The sequence below is a fragment of the Gigantopelta aegis genome, chromosome 14 (assembly GCF_016097555.1).
Source record: "Gigantopelta aegis isolate Gae_Host chromosome 14, Gae_host_genome, whole genome shotgun sequence".
Taxonomy (NCBI): Eukaryota; Metazoa; Mollusca; class Gastropoda; order Neomphalida; family Peltospiridae; genus Gigantopelta; species Gigantopelta aegis.
Window position 1 is genome coordinate 19,183,102 of NC_054712.1, and position 15,937 is coordinate 19,199,038.

General features: G+C 40.5%; 1 protein-coding gene across 1 annotated transcript in view; it reads right to left on the bottom strand.

Annotated features, from left to right (window-relative positions):
• Positions 1–369: 369 nt before the first annotated feature.
• LOC121389124 overlaps positions 370–15,937 on the bottom strand; it is a 43,822-nt gene continuing 28,254 nt past the window's right edge. The window contains exons 13-19 of the mRNA XM_041520736.1: positions 15,512–15,587; positions 13,807–13,907; positions 9,829–9,957; positions 8,339–8,452; positions 5,592–5,751; positions 848–940; positions 370–441 (exon numbers count right to left, since the gene is read on the bottom strand). Coding sequence (XP_041376670.1) covers positions 370–441; positions 848–940; positions 5,592–5,751; positions 8,339–8,452; positions 9,829–9,957; positions 13,807–13,907; positions 15,512–15,587 — 745 coding nt within the window. The remainder of the gene's footprint in view (positions 442–847; positions 941–5,591; positions 5,752–8,338; positions 8,453–9,828; positions 9,958–13,806; positions 13,908–15,511; positions 15,588–15,937) is intronic.

The window sequence follows — 15,937 nt, forward strand, 5'->3', positions numbered from 1 at the left end:
AGAGTACGTGCTGGGCCAATAGTTGTGGGCGGGTGCATTGTTATCATTAGTCAATGCACCCTATGTACTGTTGCGGTTGTGCGTGTAGTCTGTTTGTAAAACCCTAGTTTGGTGTTAAGGTTGTTCCTAATGTCCTAAGTCCCTACTCTAGTGTAAACCAACAGCTGTAAATTAACCAAATTTAGTGTCCATTTTTTACAGGTTGAAAACTAGGCTCTAGGTAAAAAAGATGCCTTAGTGTTTAAAAACTAGGGTCTGTCTCTTTAATTAATACATGACTGAAACATACTGAACTACATTCAGTGTCTAAATAACAGCTGATCAACACTGGTAAATTAAAATACAAAATGCGATGACTTGGCAAACGAGTCAAGTTGTTATTAAACAGTGGATTGTTACGTTGACATATACTAAAGCCTGCACTTTTTGTGGAGCACGGACCTGTCAAGTAGTCCCATACCAAAATGGAAATACTGCAGCTTCACCATTCATCTCATCATCATCCATGTTTTTAATGTCAAAAAATACCCAAAAAATTTCATCGTCTCTGTGTTAAAATGTTTGTGGCATTTAAAAAAAAAAAAAAAAAAAAATAATAGAAGGAAATGTTTTATTTAACGCACTCAACACATTTTATTTACAGCTGTATGGCATCAAATATATGGTTAAGGACCACACAGATATTGAGAGAGGAAACCCGCTATTGCCACTTCATGGGCTACTCTTTTCAATTGGTAGCAAGGGATCTTTTATATGCACCATCCCATAGACAGGATAGCACATACCACAGCCTTTGATGTACCAGTCGTGGTGCACTGGCTGGAAAAAATAGAAGAAGAAAGCGTGCACCTTTAACCAGAATGAAGGGATCCTCCTCCTCAGACACTTCACTGTCGGAACTCGTGGCCATCTTTTCAAAGTCCACCGTAAGACTGGAAAGCTGAAACAACAACTCATGGGTAAAGAATTCTCATGTGCAAATATTATTCCGTAACTATAAATGCTTGGGTTGGTCAAAGTGATATCGGACATTCAATTTCTTAACATGACTGAAAAGTTCTACCACAGGCTTGTAAAATCGATATGTTACGGGTGGGGGCAAAAACATTTTAAAGATAAGTTATATACACAATGCAAGGAACATTTTGTTCAGTATCGCCTTGTGATTTACTACGCAAGTTTCAGAGATTGCTACACAATTTTAAAACATTAAACAGTCATTTCTAATCAATTTTCAATTGAATACAAATATCGCTAATCAAGATATTGAAGGAAGGAAGGAATGTTTTATTTAATGACACGGTCAACACATTGTATTTACAGTTATATGGAGTCAGACATGGTTAAGGACCACACAGATATTGAGAAAGGAAACCTGCTGTTGCCACTTCATAGGCTACTCTTTTCAATTAAGCTACTGTCACACCTTGCCGGATAGCATTAATGGACGTCCGACGGAGAGCAAAATGTTCAATCCGTTCTTTTCCATTTACATGCGTTTCCTGTCCATTTGTCGTTCGGCGAATGCATTCCTTGTCAGGCAAGGTCTGGCGAGGTCCATTCAAGCCGGCGGAAAGTTTTGTGCATGCATAAAACTTGGAACAGACTCCACCGGGCAAAGGCCTCCGCCGATTGTACGGTTGTTGTGCGCTGGGCATGCATTTTGTTCAGAACTCGTGTGTTCCTTGTCCTGTACTTGTCAGTTCGCATTCGTTGATGTCCAGTGGACGTGACTTGCGGCCGGACTACTACCTGACATGCATCGGATGAACTGGAGGTGTACTGCATGTTCAGCGGACGATTACCTGATAAGGAACGCATGGGATCTGATGAATAACGGATGTGTAACGGGGTCCACAGGACAAAACTGACGACTTCAGGATAAGTACAGTATAATTACTGTACATGTAACGGGTCTTCACCGGGTCCGAAACGGACAGCGACGTACATCCTCCGGGGTATATAATGTGGCTTCCCTGTCTCACCCCCTCAAGACCTTCTGGGACCGTGAGGACCTTCATGATGGAGTGTCATGTGAGACTCCGCCTGCAGTATCAAGTGGCCCTGATCCAGGCACAGATTGACCTGCTAGATGCCAATCTCAACATCTATGCCCATGTAGAGAACAGAAGGAGGAGAAGGGGGCAACGGAGATGGTGGTCTAGGGCATGGCTGGGCCCTGAGAGGCGGCGACAGTTTGGTCTTTATGACCAACTCATGATGGAGCTGCGGAGAGAAGACCAGAAGGCATTTGTTAATTTCATGAGGATGCCCCCTGAGATGTTTGATGAGATCCTCGAACGAGTAGGTCCCAGAATCACCAAGCAACATACATTCTACAGAGCCCCTCTTGATCCAGGCATGAAGTTAGCCAGAGGCGTTCCTTTCTGGCCTTGTTTTTGTAGTCTTTGTGCTTCGAATTCCAAAGGCAGGGATGCTCCACAAACCATTCCAGGACTTGGCCTTCTTCCTGCTCATTTCGTAGGCGGCAAGACTTCTTGGGCTTCTTCTTTGACTTTGATTTATGTAATGAAACTGATGAATGGCTGGGAGTGTGATAGACTGACCTTGCAGGGACCCCTTCAGACTCAGAAAGGGCTTCTTCCTGTGGCTCATTATGGGCTTTTGAGACTTCTTGAGGTGCATCCTCGTCTGCGACTGCAACTGCCTCTAGGGCGGCGGCCCGTTCTGCCCCACTGTCAGAGGAAGGAGAGGGGAACCTGGTAGCCTTCCTTCGTGCCTTGGCCTTGCCCTTCCCAGCCTTCCCGGACTTCCCCTTGGTCATATTGAAGAGAGGTGTTGAGCCAACTGGAGCCTGATGATATGTGCACCCTGTGTTAGGTCAGGTCAGGTTATAGGGCTTTACGTGCACATTCAGAGCAAGGTGTTGTAGCGCACGCCTGTCCTGGGCAGGTCAGGCCAAGACAGGGAAAGGTGGAGATGGGAAGCAGGAGAGTAGCGCACGCCTGCACTGGCAGGGCAAGGGAGCACCAGCAGCCCGCTCCGTGGTCGGTAACAGGCGGGTGGGTTTTTGATTAAGGAAATTTGGCGCAATTTTGACTGGCGGTCGGTCAAAAAAGCAAGTTCAAGAGCAAAACCATAGGTATTGATTTTAGTGAGTCGAGAGTAGCTCGTTAATTAGACCTATTTGATGCAAAGAGGGGTGTCTCCCTAGGTTGCCCATAGGGCCTGACCGCTTCTGGTCATGGCATGAAAACCCAGGGGAGACTCGTGCATAGGTTTTGCGTATATACACCAGTAGGTATTAGGCGCTGTGATGTTGTCTGGGGGTCTCCCTAGGTTGGTCATTGTCATCTTGAAGGCGTCTTCGGTGTCACCCAGTGCCCAAGTAGTCCACCAGCAGCAAGTATTTGTGATTGGGTTAGGGGAGGCCGGTATTCTTTTGTCCAGCTTCCCCTAGGTGCATTGCAATTGTGTACTTGGAACCGGTTTTCTTTTGACCAGCTCCTTGTTAGAGTACGTGCTGGGCCAATAGTTGTGGGCGGGTGCATTGTTATCATTAGTCAATGCACCCTATGTACTGTTGCGGTTGTGCGTGTAGTCTGTTTGTAAAACCCTAGTTTGGTGTTAAGGTTGTTCCTAATGTCCTAAGTCCCTACTCTAGTGTAAACCAACAGCTAATCAAAGCCCCCCATCCCCCCTATCCTTGGATTAATGAAATACAAGGAGAGGGGGGAATTATAGTAGCCTAGCTATCTAATTTGAGGGGTGTTCCCTTATAGTGCAGGTATTGGTTAAAAAGCCTATAGTGCTTAACATACATGTATCTTATTGGTAGCAAAAACCATTGTCTATTAGGCAATAAGGCAGATAACAGACGTTAAGAAAAAGTTTATGTAAGCAACTGTAAACATGTTGTGACTAATAGGAAGTTTCTCCGCTCCCACCCAATATCCCCCTGATCGACTAAGGTTTTAACACTCGTCTGAGATAAAGATTACATGGCTGGTAATATCTAATAAGTTAAACTTACTTAATTTCTATCTGGTTTTCAATTTTCTTATCTGTATCTTCGTCTGGAACCCTAAATAAGTCACCTTATTTTGCTGTAATAGAGCTTGAATTTACTAATACATGGTACAGGTGCGGAAGACAAAGTCGTGAAGATTATTTACAGTAAGTCCTGTGTTCAATTCACTGGATTATTTATACCCGTTTTGTCCATCATGTGACCTGTACAAATACGTTCGAAGAACGTTTTGTCAGTTTCTCATGCGTTCCGCTTTCGTTTTGACCGGCTCGTACGGTAATGTCCGTTACAGTGGCCGGTAATTGTCCTGTACTTGTCCGGTCATTTTGCGGTCATTGTGCATTTTATCCACTAAATATCGGGTGTTCTTTCGTTCGAAGGGCCTCGAGCAGCAACGGAGATGACTTTCATCACCGGATAATTATCTTTTGCTCCGTCGAACGTCCATCAACGCTATCCAGCAAGGTGTGACAGTAGCTTTAGCAGCAAGGGGTCTTTTATATGCATTATCCCACAGACAGGGTATTACATACCACAGCCTTTGATATGCCAGTTGTGGTGCACTGCCTGGAATAAGAAATAGCCCAATGGACCCACCGACGGCGATTGATCTCAGACCGGCTGCACATCAAGTGAGAGCTTTACCACTGGGCTATGTCCCGCCCCATCAAGATTTTAAAAAACGGTGAAAGAAAGAAAGAAATGTTTTATTTAACGATGCACTCAACACATTTTATTTACGGTTATATAGCGTCAGACATATGGTTAAGGACCACACAGATTTTGAGAGGAAACCCGCTGTCGCCACTACATGGGCTACTCTTTCCGATTAGCAGCAAGGGATCTTTTATTTGCACTTCCTACCGGCAGGATAGCACAAACCATGGCCTTTGATGAACCAGTTATGGATCACTGGTCGGTGCAAGTGGTTTACACCTACCCACTGAGCCTTGCGGAGCACTCACTCAGGGTTTAGAGTCGGTATCTGGATTAAAAATCCCATGCCTCGACTGGGATCCGAACCCGTACCTACCAGCCTGTAGACCGATGGCCTACCAGCATGTAGAACGATGGCCTACCATAACGCCGGTGCCTGCAGTGAAAACCCCTAAACACAACATCCATGGGACCAAGTAAACAGTCTGATTTTAAGGGCTATCTAGTTTAATGAGGTTCTGTTCACTTAAGGTTCAAGCATGCTGTCCTGGGCACACACCTCAGCTATCTGGGCTGTCTGTCTGGGTCAGTAGATTAGTGGCTAGTGAGAGAAAGTTAGTGTTGTGGCCTTACACCTACCCATCGAGTCGTATCCACTTAAGGTTCAAGCATGCTGTCCTGGGCACACACCTCAGCTATCTGGGCTGTCTGTCTGGGTCAGTAGGTTAGTGGCTAGTGAGAGAAAGTTAGTGTTGTGGCCTTACACCTACCCATTGAGTTGTTAAATTCTCTCTGGGTGGGAGCTGGTACCAGGAGCCGAACCCAATATGTCTGATGGCTTAGACTTGAACACTGCATTACCAAGTGACATTATAAGACTGGAAATGAATGACTGTTTACAGACAGGCGCCCCAACATAAAATTATAAGACAGACCATATTACCTTCTGTTTATCTTTGGTCAGTCTGCTCCATTTTCCCTTTTCAACCTTTCTCAGAGAAAGAAGAACTTCACTGGGGCGAACTGAAATTCCTGTCTTTTGTGGTAAAATCTCACCAAAGAGTTTGTAGTCAAACTGTTGATTAATTCCATTCGAAGTTCTTCTGCAAAAATTAAAAAGAAACTAAGAAAATTAAGAAAAGTAATCTGCAGTATTATTTCAAACTATACTCTTCAAAAAAAAGTAGGGGAACTCTAATAAGAATTTACAATTGTTAAAATTGTAAGGTATATTAGCTGTGGGGAATGGTTACACATGTATATGATAACAGTGAATTAATTGGGCAAACATTACAACTAGTAGTTCAGTATTATAGTAGGTTTTACGACCACCAAAGATCTTGAAGGACGATTGGGGTCAGAAGTGAAATTTGAAAGTTGACGTTTTTTATCAGTAAATTGCAAATTCAAACAATAAAATGACTAAAAAAAACACAACAACAACTGTATGATCAACAGAATGAAAAAGATTGACAGAAATAATGTTCCACAGTGATTAATGGACCTTCCTGGAAATTGTCAAAATCGAGAATGACACCCCAAGCATGTGTGATTGCATGTGCAAACTATGGAATGTGTTTCGGTGTGTTGATAAACAGACCTGAACGTTACTTTACTAGGATGTCTGTGGTCAAAACGTGTGTTCGGTCTAATAGTTGATATTAACATTAATATTTCAGGTTTCCCTACTTTTTTGAAGAGTATATATACATTTAAAATATGCAACTCTATACAACGTACAATTGGTATAAAGGTGGATATATTGTAGTTTAATTTATGGACTGTAGCCACAAACATGATGAGAGTCAAGAATACAAAATGCAACAAAAATAACAAAGTGGTGCAAACTACCAATTAAATCTGACTGAGAAACTAAGAACTTTGATTTTAAGGGACACTGGCTTGTGACTTCATTTGTGGGAGGGACGCTCATTTGTTATAACTGTAGTAAAAAAATGATATGTTTGAAAATTCATTTCAGAGACCACCATGTAATATGTGTAATAGTTTTTTGGGGGTATGTTTTTTACAACATAATCAAGTCTTCCTCCTGTTGAAAATAATTCAGTCAGACTGAGCTTCACCATAATAACAAAGACTTCAATATGACTGGAGATGATCATGGAGTAAAACAGCAACCACACAAAAAGAAGGAACGTTTTATTAACTTGCAAATATCAAAGGCCTCCAGTCTTGCTTACACACAACCAGCCTGAAGTTGAGTTGAACTGCACACACAAGCATGCATGTACACAGGAATACAAATATGGTGACTATGAAAACCTCAGATAATCAAAAATTATATATATGTATACATAGCACAGCTGAAAACTAAGTTGAAAAAAAAAAAGTTTCGTTTAACCACACCACTAGAGCACATTGATTTATTAATCATCGGCTATTGGATGTCAAACATATGGTCATTTTGACAGTCATAGAGGAAACCCGCTACATTTTTCCATTAGTAGCAAGGGATCTTTTATATGCGCCATCCCACAGACAGGATAGCACATACCACCACCTTTAATATACCAGTAGTGGTGCACTGGCTGTGACGAAAAATAGCCCAATGGGCCCACCGATGGGGGAAAACTTAAGTTGAAGTACAAGACCGGCCTCGGTGGTGTCGTGGTTAAGCCATCGGACATAAGCTCTAAGGCTGGCAGATACAGGGTTCACAGCCCGGTACCGGCTCCCACCCAGAGCGAGTTTTAATGACTCAATGGATAGGTGTAAGACCACTACACCCTCTTCTCTGTCACTAACAACTAATCCACTGTCTTGGACAGACAGCCCAGATAGCTGAGGTGTGTGCCCAGGACAGCGTGCTTGAACCTTAATTGGATGTAAGCACGGAAATCAGCTGAAATGAAATGAAACTAACCTAGGTATGCTGAATCTGTTGTTGTCACCGTTATTCAATATGTGCATAATTCAAAGTAAATATTCTTCATTCTTCATGAAGTAAAAGGAACATGATACAAAGCACCTTCATAATGTACGTGCACGCACGCAGTGGCCGAAACTAACCTGAAGTGAACATGATACAAAGCACCTTCATAATGTACGTGCACGCACGCAGTGGCCGAAACTAACCTGAAGTGAACATGATACAAAGCACCTTCATAATGTACGTGCACGCACGCAGTGGCCGAAACTAACCTGAAGTGAACATGATACAAAGCACCTTCATAATGTACGTGCACGCACGCAGTGGCCGAAACTAACCTGAAGTGAACATGATACAAAGCACCTTCATAATGTACGTGCACGCACGCAGTGGCCGAAACTAACCTGAAGTGAACATGATACAAAGCACCTTCATAATGTACGTGCACGCACGCAGTGGCCGAAACTAACCTGAAGTGAACATGATACAAAGCACCTTCATAATGTACGTGCACGCACGCAGTGGCCGAAACTAACCTGAAGTGAACATGGTACAAAGCACCTTCATAATGTACGTGCACGCACGCAGTGGCCGAAACTAACCTGAAGTGAACATGATACAAAGCACCTTCATAATGTACGTGCACGCACGCAGTGGCCGAAACTAACCTGAAGTGAACATGATACAAAGCACCTTCATAATGTACGTGCACACACGCAGTGGCCGAAACTAACCTGAAGTGAACATGATACAAAGCACCTTCATAATGTACGTGCACGCACGCAGTGGCCGAAACTAACCTGAAGTGAACAGAGTTTTCTTTCACATTGAAGTCTTCCTTCTTAGCTCCACTGACCTTGACAGCCAGGACAATTTTAAAAGTATCCTGAACCCATGTCACAGCGGGTGTGGATCTGAAGTGAAAAACAGCACTGTGTGTTACGGGAACATTACAGGTCATAAACAACATTCTATCATGACCGTGACAAAACACCACTGTGTGTTACGGGAATATTACAAGTCATAAACAACATTCTATCATGACCGTGACAAAACACCACTGTGTGTTAGGGGAATATTACAAGTCATAAACAACATTCTATCATGACAGTGACAAAACACCACTGTGTTTTAGGGGAATATTACAAGTCATAAACAACACTTTATTATGACCGTGAAAAACAGAACTGTGTGTTACCGGAACATCACAGGTCATAAACAACATTTTATAATAACAGTGAAACACAGCACTGTGTGTTACAGGAACATTACAAGTCATAAACAACATTTTATAATGACTGTAAAAAAACAGAATTGTGTGTTACGGGAAAAATTACAGGTCATAAACAACATTTTATTATGACTCTGAAAAACTGAATTTTGTGTTACGGGAAAAATTACAGGTCATATAAACAACATTTTATCATGACAGTGAAATACACACACTGTACCTTTTGATCTGTGCCAGTACTTTATGCATAATTATACTAATTTATTAATTACAGCATACCAGTAATATTGTTAAAACTATCTAAAAATATTTGTGTTTCTAATGATAATCATTTTAAGATATGAACCTCAATACTCTTGATCATCCTGTAGATTTATCTGTATGAAGGTCAATATACAGTATATACAATGTGAAGTTGCAGCAACATTATCTTGAACAAAATAGATAAACATTTCATTTTAATTTATGATCTTAATTTATAATTCTAAACATAACAGCTAGAATCAGCCACACACTATCTTGTAACATCCACCAAATGCTCAATTATTTTGGAGTTAAATTGAGAAAGAGACACCTGCCCACCCCCACCCACTCCCCCACTCTCAAGCTGAGATGGCTAGAATGAATTTCTCAGCCAATCATCTGAAAGTTTTTGTTTAACAACACCACTAGAGGACACTATTTGTTAATCATTGGCTATTGGATGTCAAACATTTGGTAATTTTGACACATACAATATAGTCTCAAAGAGGAAACCCGCTACATTTTTCTATTAGTAGCATGGAATCTTTTATATGCACCATCCCATGGACAAGATAGCACATACCATGGCCTTTGATATACCAGTCAATTGTGCACTGGCTGGAATGAGAAATAGCCCAATGGGCTCACCGACGGATCGATCCCAGACCGCCCACCCATCAAGCGAGTGCTTTTCCACCGGGCTACGTCCCACCCCCGATCAGTTGAAAGACAAATGAATAATTCCCCATCCCACCCGTCCATTGTTGTAATCACCAGCAGTCTGTGTTAGCATCGTCTGTGACTAGTTACATGTACCTGGTACTGCCTGTATCCACACAACGTTGATTCATAATAACATGCTGCTCTGGTAACCGGATCGTTAGAGATGACTCGAGCGCTTGACAAAGACCACGAGTCTTTGAGTCCAGAGACTGGTTGAGTAGACTGAAATAATATTATTATTATTATTGTTAAAGTCAGTAGCAAGGCCTCAGGGTAGAATAATCTAGAAATAATTGAGCTACCTTATATGTAAATAAACATTTTATTATTATAATTATAATTATTAATGCAGATATTGCAGAACACAAACTAAGACTTAAACAAGAGTACTGGTGAGGTACATAATACGCCCGTCAGGAGTTTGATGGAAAACCATAGATACACCATGGAAAGTAGGTCACACTGACCTAGTAATAGTACGCAATACACTACCATCCCAAGTGGTTCCTACATGTGAGGTTTGATGGTCCTGTATGCAAGATATGGTCAGGACAAGGATTTACTGTTATGTACAGTACTGTGAAAAGTTGGTCACAATGACCTAGTAATAGTATGCGACACACTGTCATCCCAAGTGGTTCCTACATGTGAGGTTTCATGGTCCTGTATGCATAGATCTGTATGCAAGATATGGTCAGGACAAGGAGTTTCTATTATATACAGTAGACTGAAAAGTAGGTCACTGTGACCTAGTAATAGTACACGACACACCCATCCCAAGTTGTTCCTACATGTAAGGTTTCATGGTCCTGTATGCATCTGTATGCAAAATATGATCCAGACAAAAAAAGTTAACAGACGGACGTATGGACGGATGGATAACGACATACCATAATACGACCCATCATAGGTGGGCATATAAAAAGAACTGTCAACTCTCCCGGATTCCACGTGAGCTTTCCAGTATTTAATTACATCTCAGTCTCCTATCCAGGAAAACATTTCTTCACTTTAAAACGATGGTTATACATGCATGATTGAAGCTTAATTAGATATGAGCACGAACACAAGAATAAATGAAATAAATGAAAGAACCAGTGACCTGTAAATGTAAATCCATAAATTTATTCATTAATAGATAAAGTGTTATTATTTAAAATGTTAAATCTTAACAATAAAACAAAAAAACAAAAGTACATTTATGACCTAATTTTATCCCTTGAATTATTTCATTAAACATCAAATTGCGAAGTGACAATTTCAAGATGTTGTAAACATTCTAGCTCAACAGTTTGATGAGCCAGTTACACAAGTTTCTGTCAAACACAAATAATTATCTAAAATACATTACTGGCCCATCTGTTGATAAGACTTTTAACAGTATACAGAGTGTGGTTTGACAACAAAACAAGATTCCTTTCAAATACATTTGAGGGAATAGTCAGAGTGACAACAATATTGATGAAATTATTAAGTAAACTTTATTTTTCTGGCTTTATCATTGAATACATGTAGGTCTTGTTCCACACACAATTCTAAAAAGAAAACATGCTGCCGATTTTGAATTGTCTGCCCATGGTGGTAATGCATCAGAATCATATTTTAATGCAAGCATATATACAAGAATAAAGGGAATCCTTGAAAAGGGTGGAGTGAGCACTGATTCAAGTTTATCTGTTTTGATGGGACAAATGTAATATCAGGGGTGATTATTCAGCCATGATATACACAAACTGTGGGTACCAAAGCCTAGCAGCATCCATTAATGAGTAAATATAATCAGCTGTGTCTGGATATCAACTCTGTATTAGACTACAGTAAGAGGTGTGGTGTGGTGTGGTGTGGTGTGGTGTGGTGTGGTGTGGTGTGGTGTGGTGTGGTGTGGTGTGGTGTGTGGTGTATCTCGAGAAAATTCAAATGATGTATGGCGGGTAACAGACCAAAATAAAGTGGTGTGGTGTGGTATGGTGTGGTGTGGTGTATCTCAAGAACATTCAAACGATGAATGGCGGGTAACAGACTACAGTGAAGTGGTGTGGTGTGGTGTGGTGTGGTGTGTGGTGTATCTCGAGAACATTCAAATGATGTATGGTGGGTAACAGACCATTGAAGTAAAGTGGTGTAGTGTGGTGTGGTGCGGTGTATCTCAAGAACATTCAAATGATGAATGGCGGGTAACAGACTACAGTGAAGTGGTGTGGTGTGGTGTATCACTGATTCAAGTTCATCTGTTTTGATGGAACAATTGTAATGTCAGGGGTGATTATTCAGCCATGATATATACATAAACTGTGGGAACCAAAGCCTGGTTCTCATGTTGGTGCATCTCAAGAAGAAGCATCCATTAATTAGTAAATATAATTAGCTGTGTCTGGATATCAACTCTGTATTAGACAATAGTAAAAGGTGTGGTGTGTTGTGTGGTGCATCTCGAGAAGATTCAAATGATGAATGGCGGGTAACGGACTACAGTAAAATGGTGTGGTGTGGTGTGTGGTGCATCTCGAGAAGATTCAAATGATGAATGGCGGGTAACGGACAACAGTAAAGTGGTGTGTGTGTGTGGTGTGATGTGGTGTGGGGTGGGGTGGTGTATCTCGAGAAGATTCAAATGATGAATGGCAGGAATGGACTACAGTAAAATGGTGTGATGCATCTAGAGAAGATTCAAATGATGAATGGCAGGTAATGGCAGGCAGACTACAGTAAAATGGTGTGGTGTGGTGTGTGGTGTATGTCGAGAAGATTCAAATGATGAATGGTGGGTAGCGGACTACAGTAAAATGGTGTGGAGTGGGGTGGTGTGGTGTATCTGGAGAAGATTCAAATGATGAATGGCCAGTAACGGACTACAGTAAAATGGTGTGGTGCATCTCGAGAAGATTCAAATGATGAATGGCAGGTAACGGACTACAGTAAAATGGTGTGGTGCATCTCGAGAAGATTCAAATGATGAATGGCAGGTAACGGACTACAGTAAAATGCTGTGGTGCATCTCGAGAAGATTCAAATGATGAATGACTGGTAACGGACTATAGTAAAATGGTGTGGTGTGGTGTGATGTGGTGTGGTGTGGTGTATCTTGAGAAGATTCAAATGATGAATGGCAGGTAACGGACTACAGTAAAATGGTGTGGTGTGGTGTGTGGTGTATCTGGAGAAGATTCAAATGATGAATGGCGGGTAACGGACTACAGTAAAATGGTGTGGTGTGGTGTGTGGTGTATCTGGAGAAGATTCAAATGATGAATAGCTGGTAACGGACTACAGTAAAATGGTGTGGTGTATCTCGAGAAGATTCAAACGATGAATGGCGATTCTCCATTGAAGATGGTAGAGACATGCCTGACACACTGGAAGTCCCACTTTACAGCAGCTGGCCTCAGACCACAATTGATTTCGCTATATGTTTCTATATAGCCTTAGTGGCTATAACATTTTTATTAATATCAGCAGGCCTGTGAAGTTTTGTATGTACCTTTGCCTGCATGGGGGACACATACCCTGAAAAGGACAACTCCTGTTGTCCAGCTCTTTCTCCCAGCATATTGGTTTAAACAGACACACCCTCTAAACCAGGCCGGAGTACACCCATTTTACACAAAAAGCACTACTTTTGCATGGGCCGGAATTACCACAAACAAGTCTTCAATGTCAGCAAGTTACACATGTTTACAAACTACATGCTATCCCCTGTCACTTCAGTCAAACAGTTGCCACTTCATAGCTGTCTGCCATGAAATAATCACAGTCAAACAGCAGACTACTTGCGCGGTCAAATTTCCGGATTTTGGACAACCAAATGGGAAGATAACTGTAATCTGAGGCCAGCTAGTTTGTGAACTGATAGGCTACTTTCACTTTAAAATATCCAAGCTACATGTAGTTTGTGACTGGTACTACTCTGAACTAATAGCTACATTCACAAAAGTATACCTCAAAACAATAGATACAAGGTATCTGAAAAATGAATGTCATCTAAATATAAATTTCCTAAATGCCACAGACACGGCAGAAGACAGGAATAAAGAGTATGAACTCATGTCCTGTTTGATACAGATGTTTACTCACCTGTTTAATACAACCACCACCTTGTGTTCAAGGAGAAGAGTTTTGTTCTTGCGACTTGCTTGTGACAAGAACTGACAAAACAGAGCGCATTGGTAAATACACTGAAAATAGAAATCAGAAGATTGAAACAACAGGTCAGTACACAGAGTTATTTTTCTTTACATTGTTAATACACATGTAGCTAATGCATTTAAGTTGAAGGAAGGAAAGAAATGTTCTATTTAGTGATGCACTCAACACATTTTATTTACAGTTATATGGTGTCAGATATATGGTTATAAGGGACAGCACAGATATTGTGCTACTCTTTTCGATTAACAGCAAGGGATCTTTTATATGCACCATCCCACAGACAGAATAGTACACCAGTTGTAGAGTACTGGTTGGAATGAGAAATAGACCAATGGGCCACCGACGGGGACTGATCCTAAATCGACCATGCATCAAGCGAGCATTTAAGCTGAATGCTAACTTTCACAGTGGATATCATATTGATCTGTTGATCGTTGTTTATGCACAAAACCATGCTGTACAGTACTATAAGTTAACAGTCAAATAATCTTCACTATCTATTAAGGAAATCTTCTCTTTTGATGAAATGTGTAATGAGATTTCATTGGAAATGGGAGTACTGTGATGTCCAAAACCGAAGTTTCTAAAATTATTTTCTTTTGTTGAAATAAAATATATACAAATGTCAGGTGTATGATCAATTTATGATTCTAATTCACTGAAAGTAAGAAACACTGTTACTTATTGGTAATTTTTGTATGGGTCAACTTATACATGTAAACAGGTCAATAAAAAATAAAACAGGTTTTCAGGGCTTGAAGTTAGGGACTCTACTTATAGCCGAGATAGACTTACCAGCGAAGATATACCATACAGTACTCATGCCGTTTTTGTATATGAGATAAATACCTTATCGCAGTCAGAGTTACTCATGCTGTTTTTGTATATTGGTTAAATATCTTATCGCATTAAGAGTTATTCATGCTGTTTTTGTATTTGAGATAAATACCTTATCGCAGTCAGTTACTCATGCTGTTTTTGTATATGAGATAAATACCTTATCGCAGTCAGTTACTTGTGCTGTTTTTGTATGAGATAAATACCTTATCGCAGTCAGTTACTCATGCTGTTTTTGTATTTGAGATAAATACCTTATCGAAGTCAGTTACTCATGCTGTTTTTGTATTTGAGATAAATACCTTATCGCAGTCAGTTACTCATGCCGTTTTTGTATATGAGATAAATACCTTATCGCAGTCAGAGTTACTCATGCCGTTTCTGTATAGGAGATAAATACCTTATCGCAGTCAGAGTTACTCATGCCGTTTCTGTATATGAGATAAATACCTTATTGCAGTCAGAGTTACTCATGCCGTTTTTGTATATGAGATAAATACCTTATCGCAGTCAGAGTTACTCATGCTGTTTTTGTATATGAGATAAATACCTTATCGCGGTCAGAGTTACTCATGCTGTTTCTGTATACAAGATAAATACCTTATCGCGGTCAGAGTTACTCATGCTGTTTCTGTATACAAGATAAATACCTTATCACAGTCAGAGTTACTCATGCTGTTTTTGTATACGTTAAATACCTTATGGCTGTCAGAGTTACTCATGCTGTTTTTGTATACGTTAAATACCTTATGGCTGTCAGAGTTACTCATGCTGTTTTTGTATATGAGATAAATACCTTATCGCAGTTAGAGTTACTCATGCTGTTGATGACACCCTTCAGGACAGCTTCTCGTGTTACCTGAGAATGACAGCTGAAATGATGAAAACACAGCAATACTGTACAAACGAACTAAAGAAATGGATTGCAAACAATATAGACAATGCTGTGTTCACATCTTATACTAATTTATTTTAAGTTATGGGGTTATTAAATTAATTCCAAATTACATTTTTAACTTCTGGCTAATCCATCAATTTTATGGCTGGAAATTAATGACGTCACATAATCCTCTGACGTTGTATGACAAGCAGAGGAATGTGGAAATAAACAGTTGAATTATAGCTCATATTCCTATCTCTGGACCCATGAATTTAATATTAGCAAAAAATGACTTTTTTTATTGATGAAAAAAAATAATAATGATGTATAACCTACCAAAAA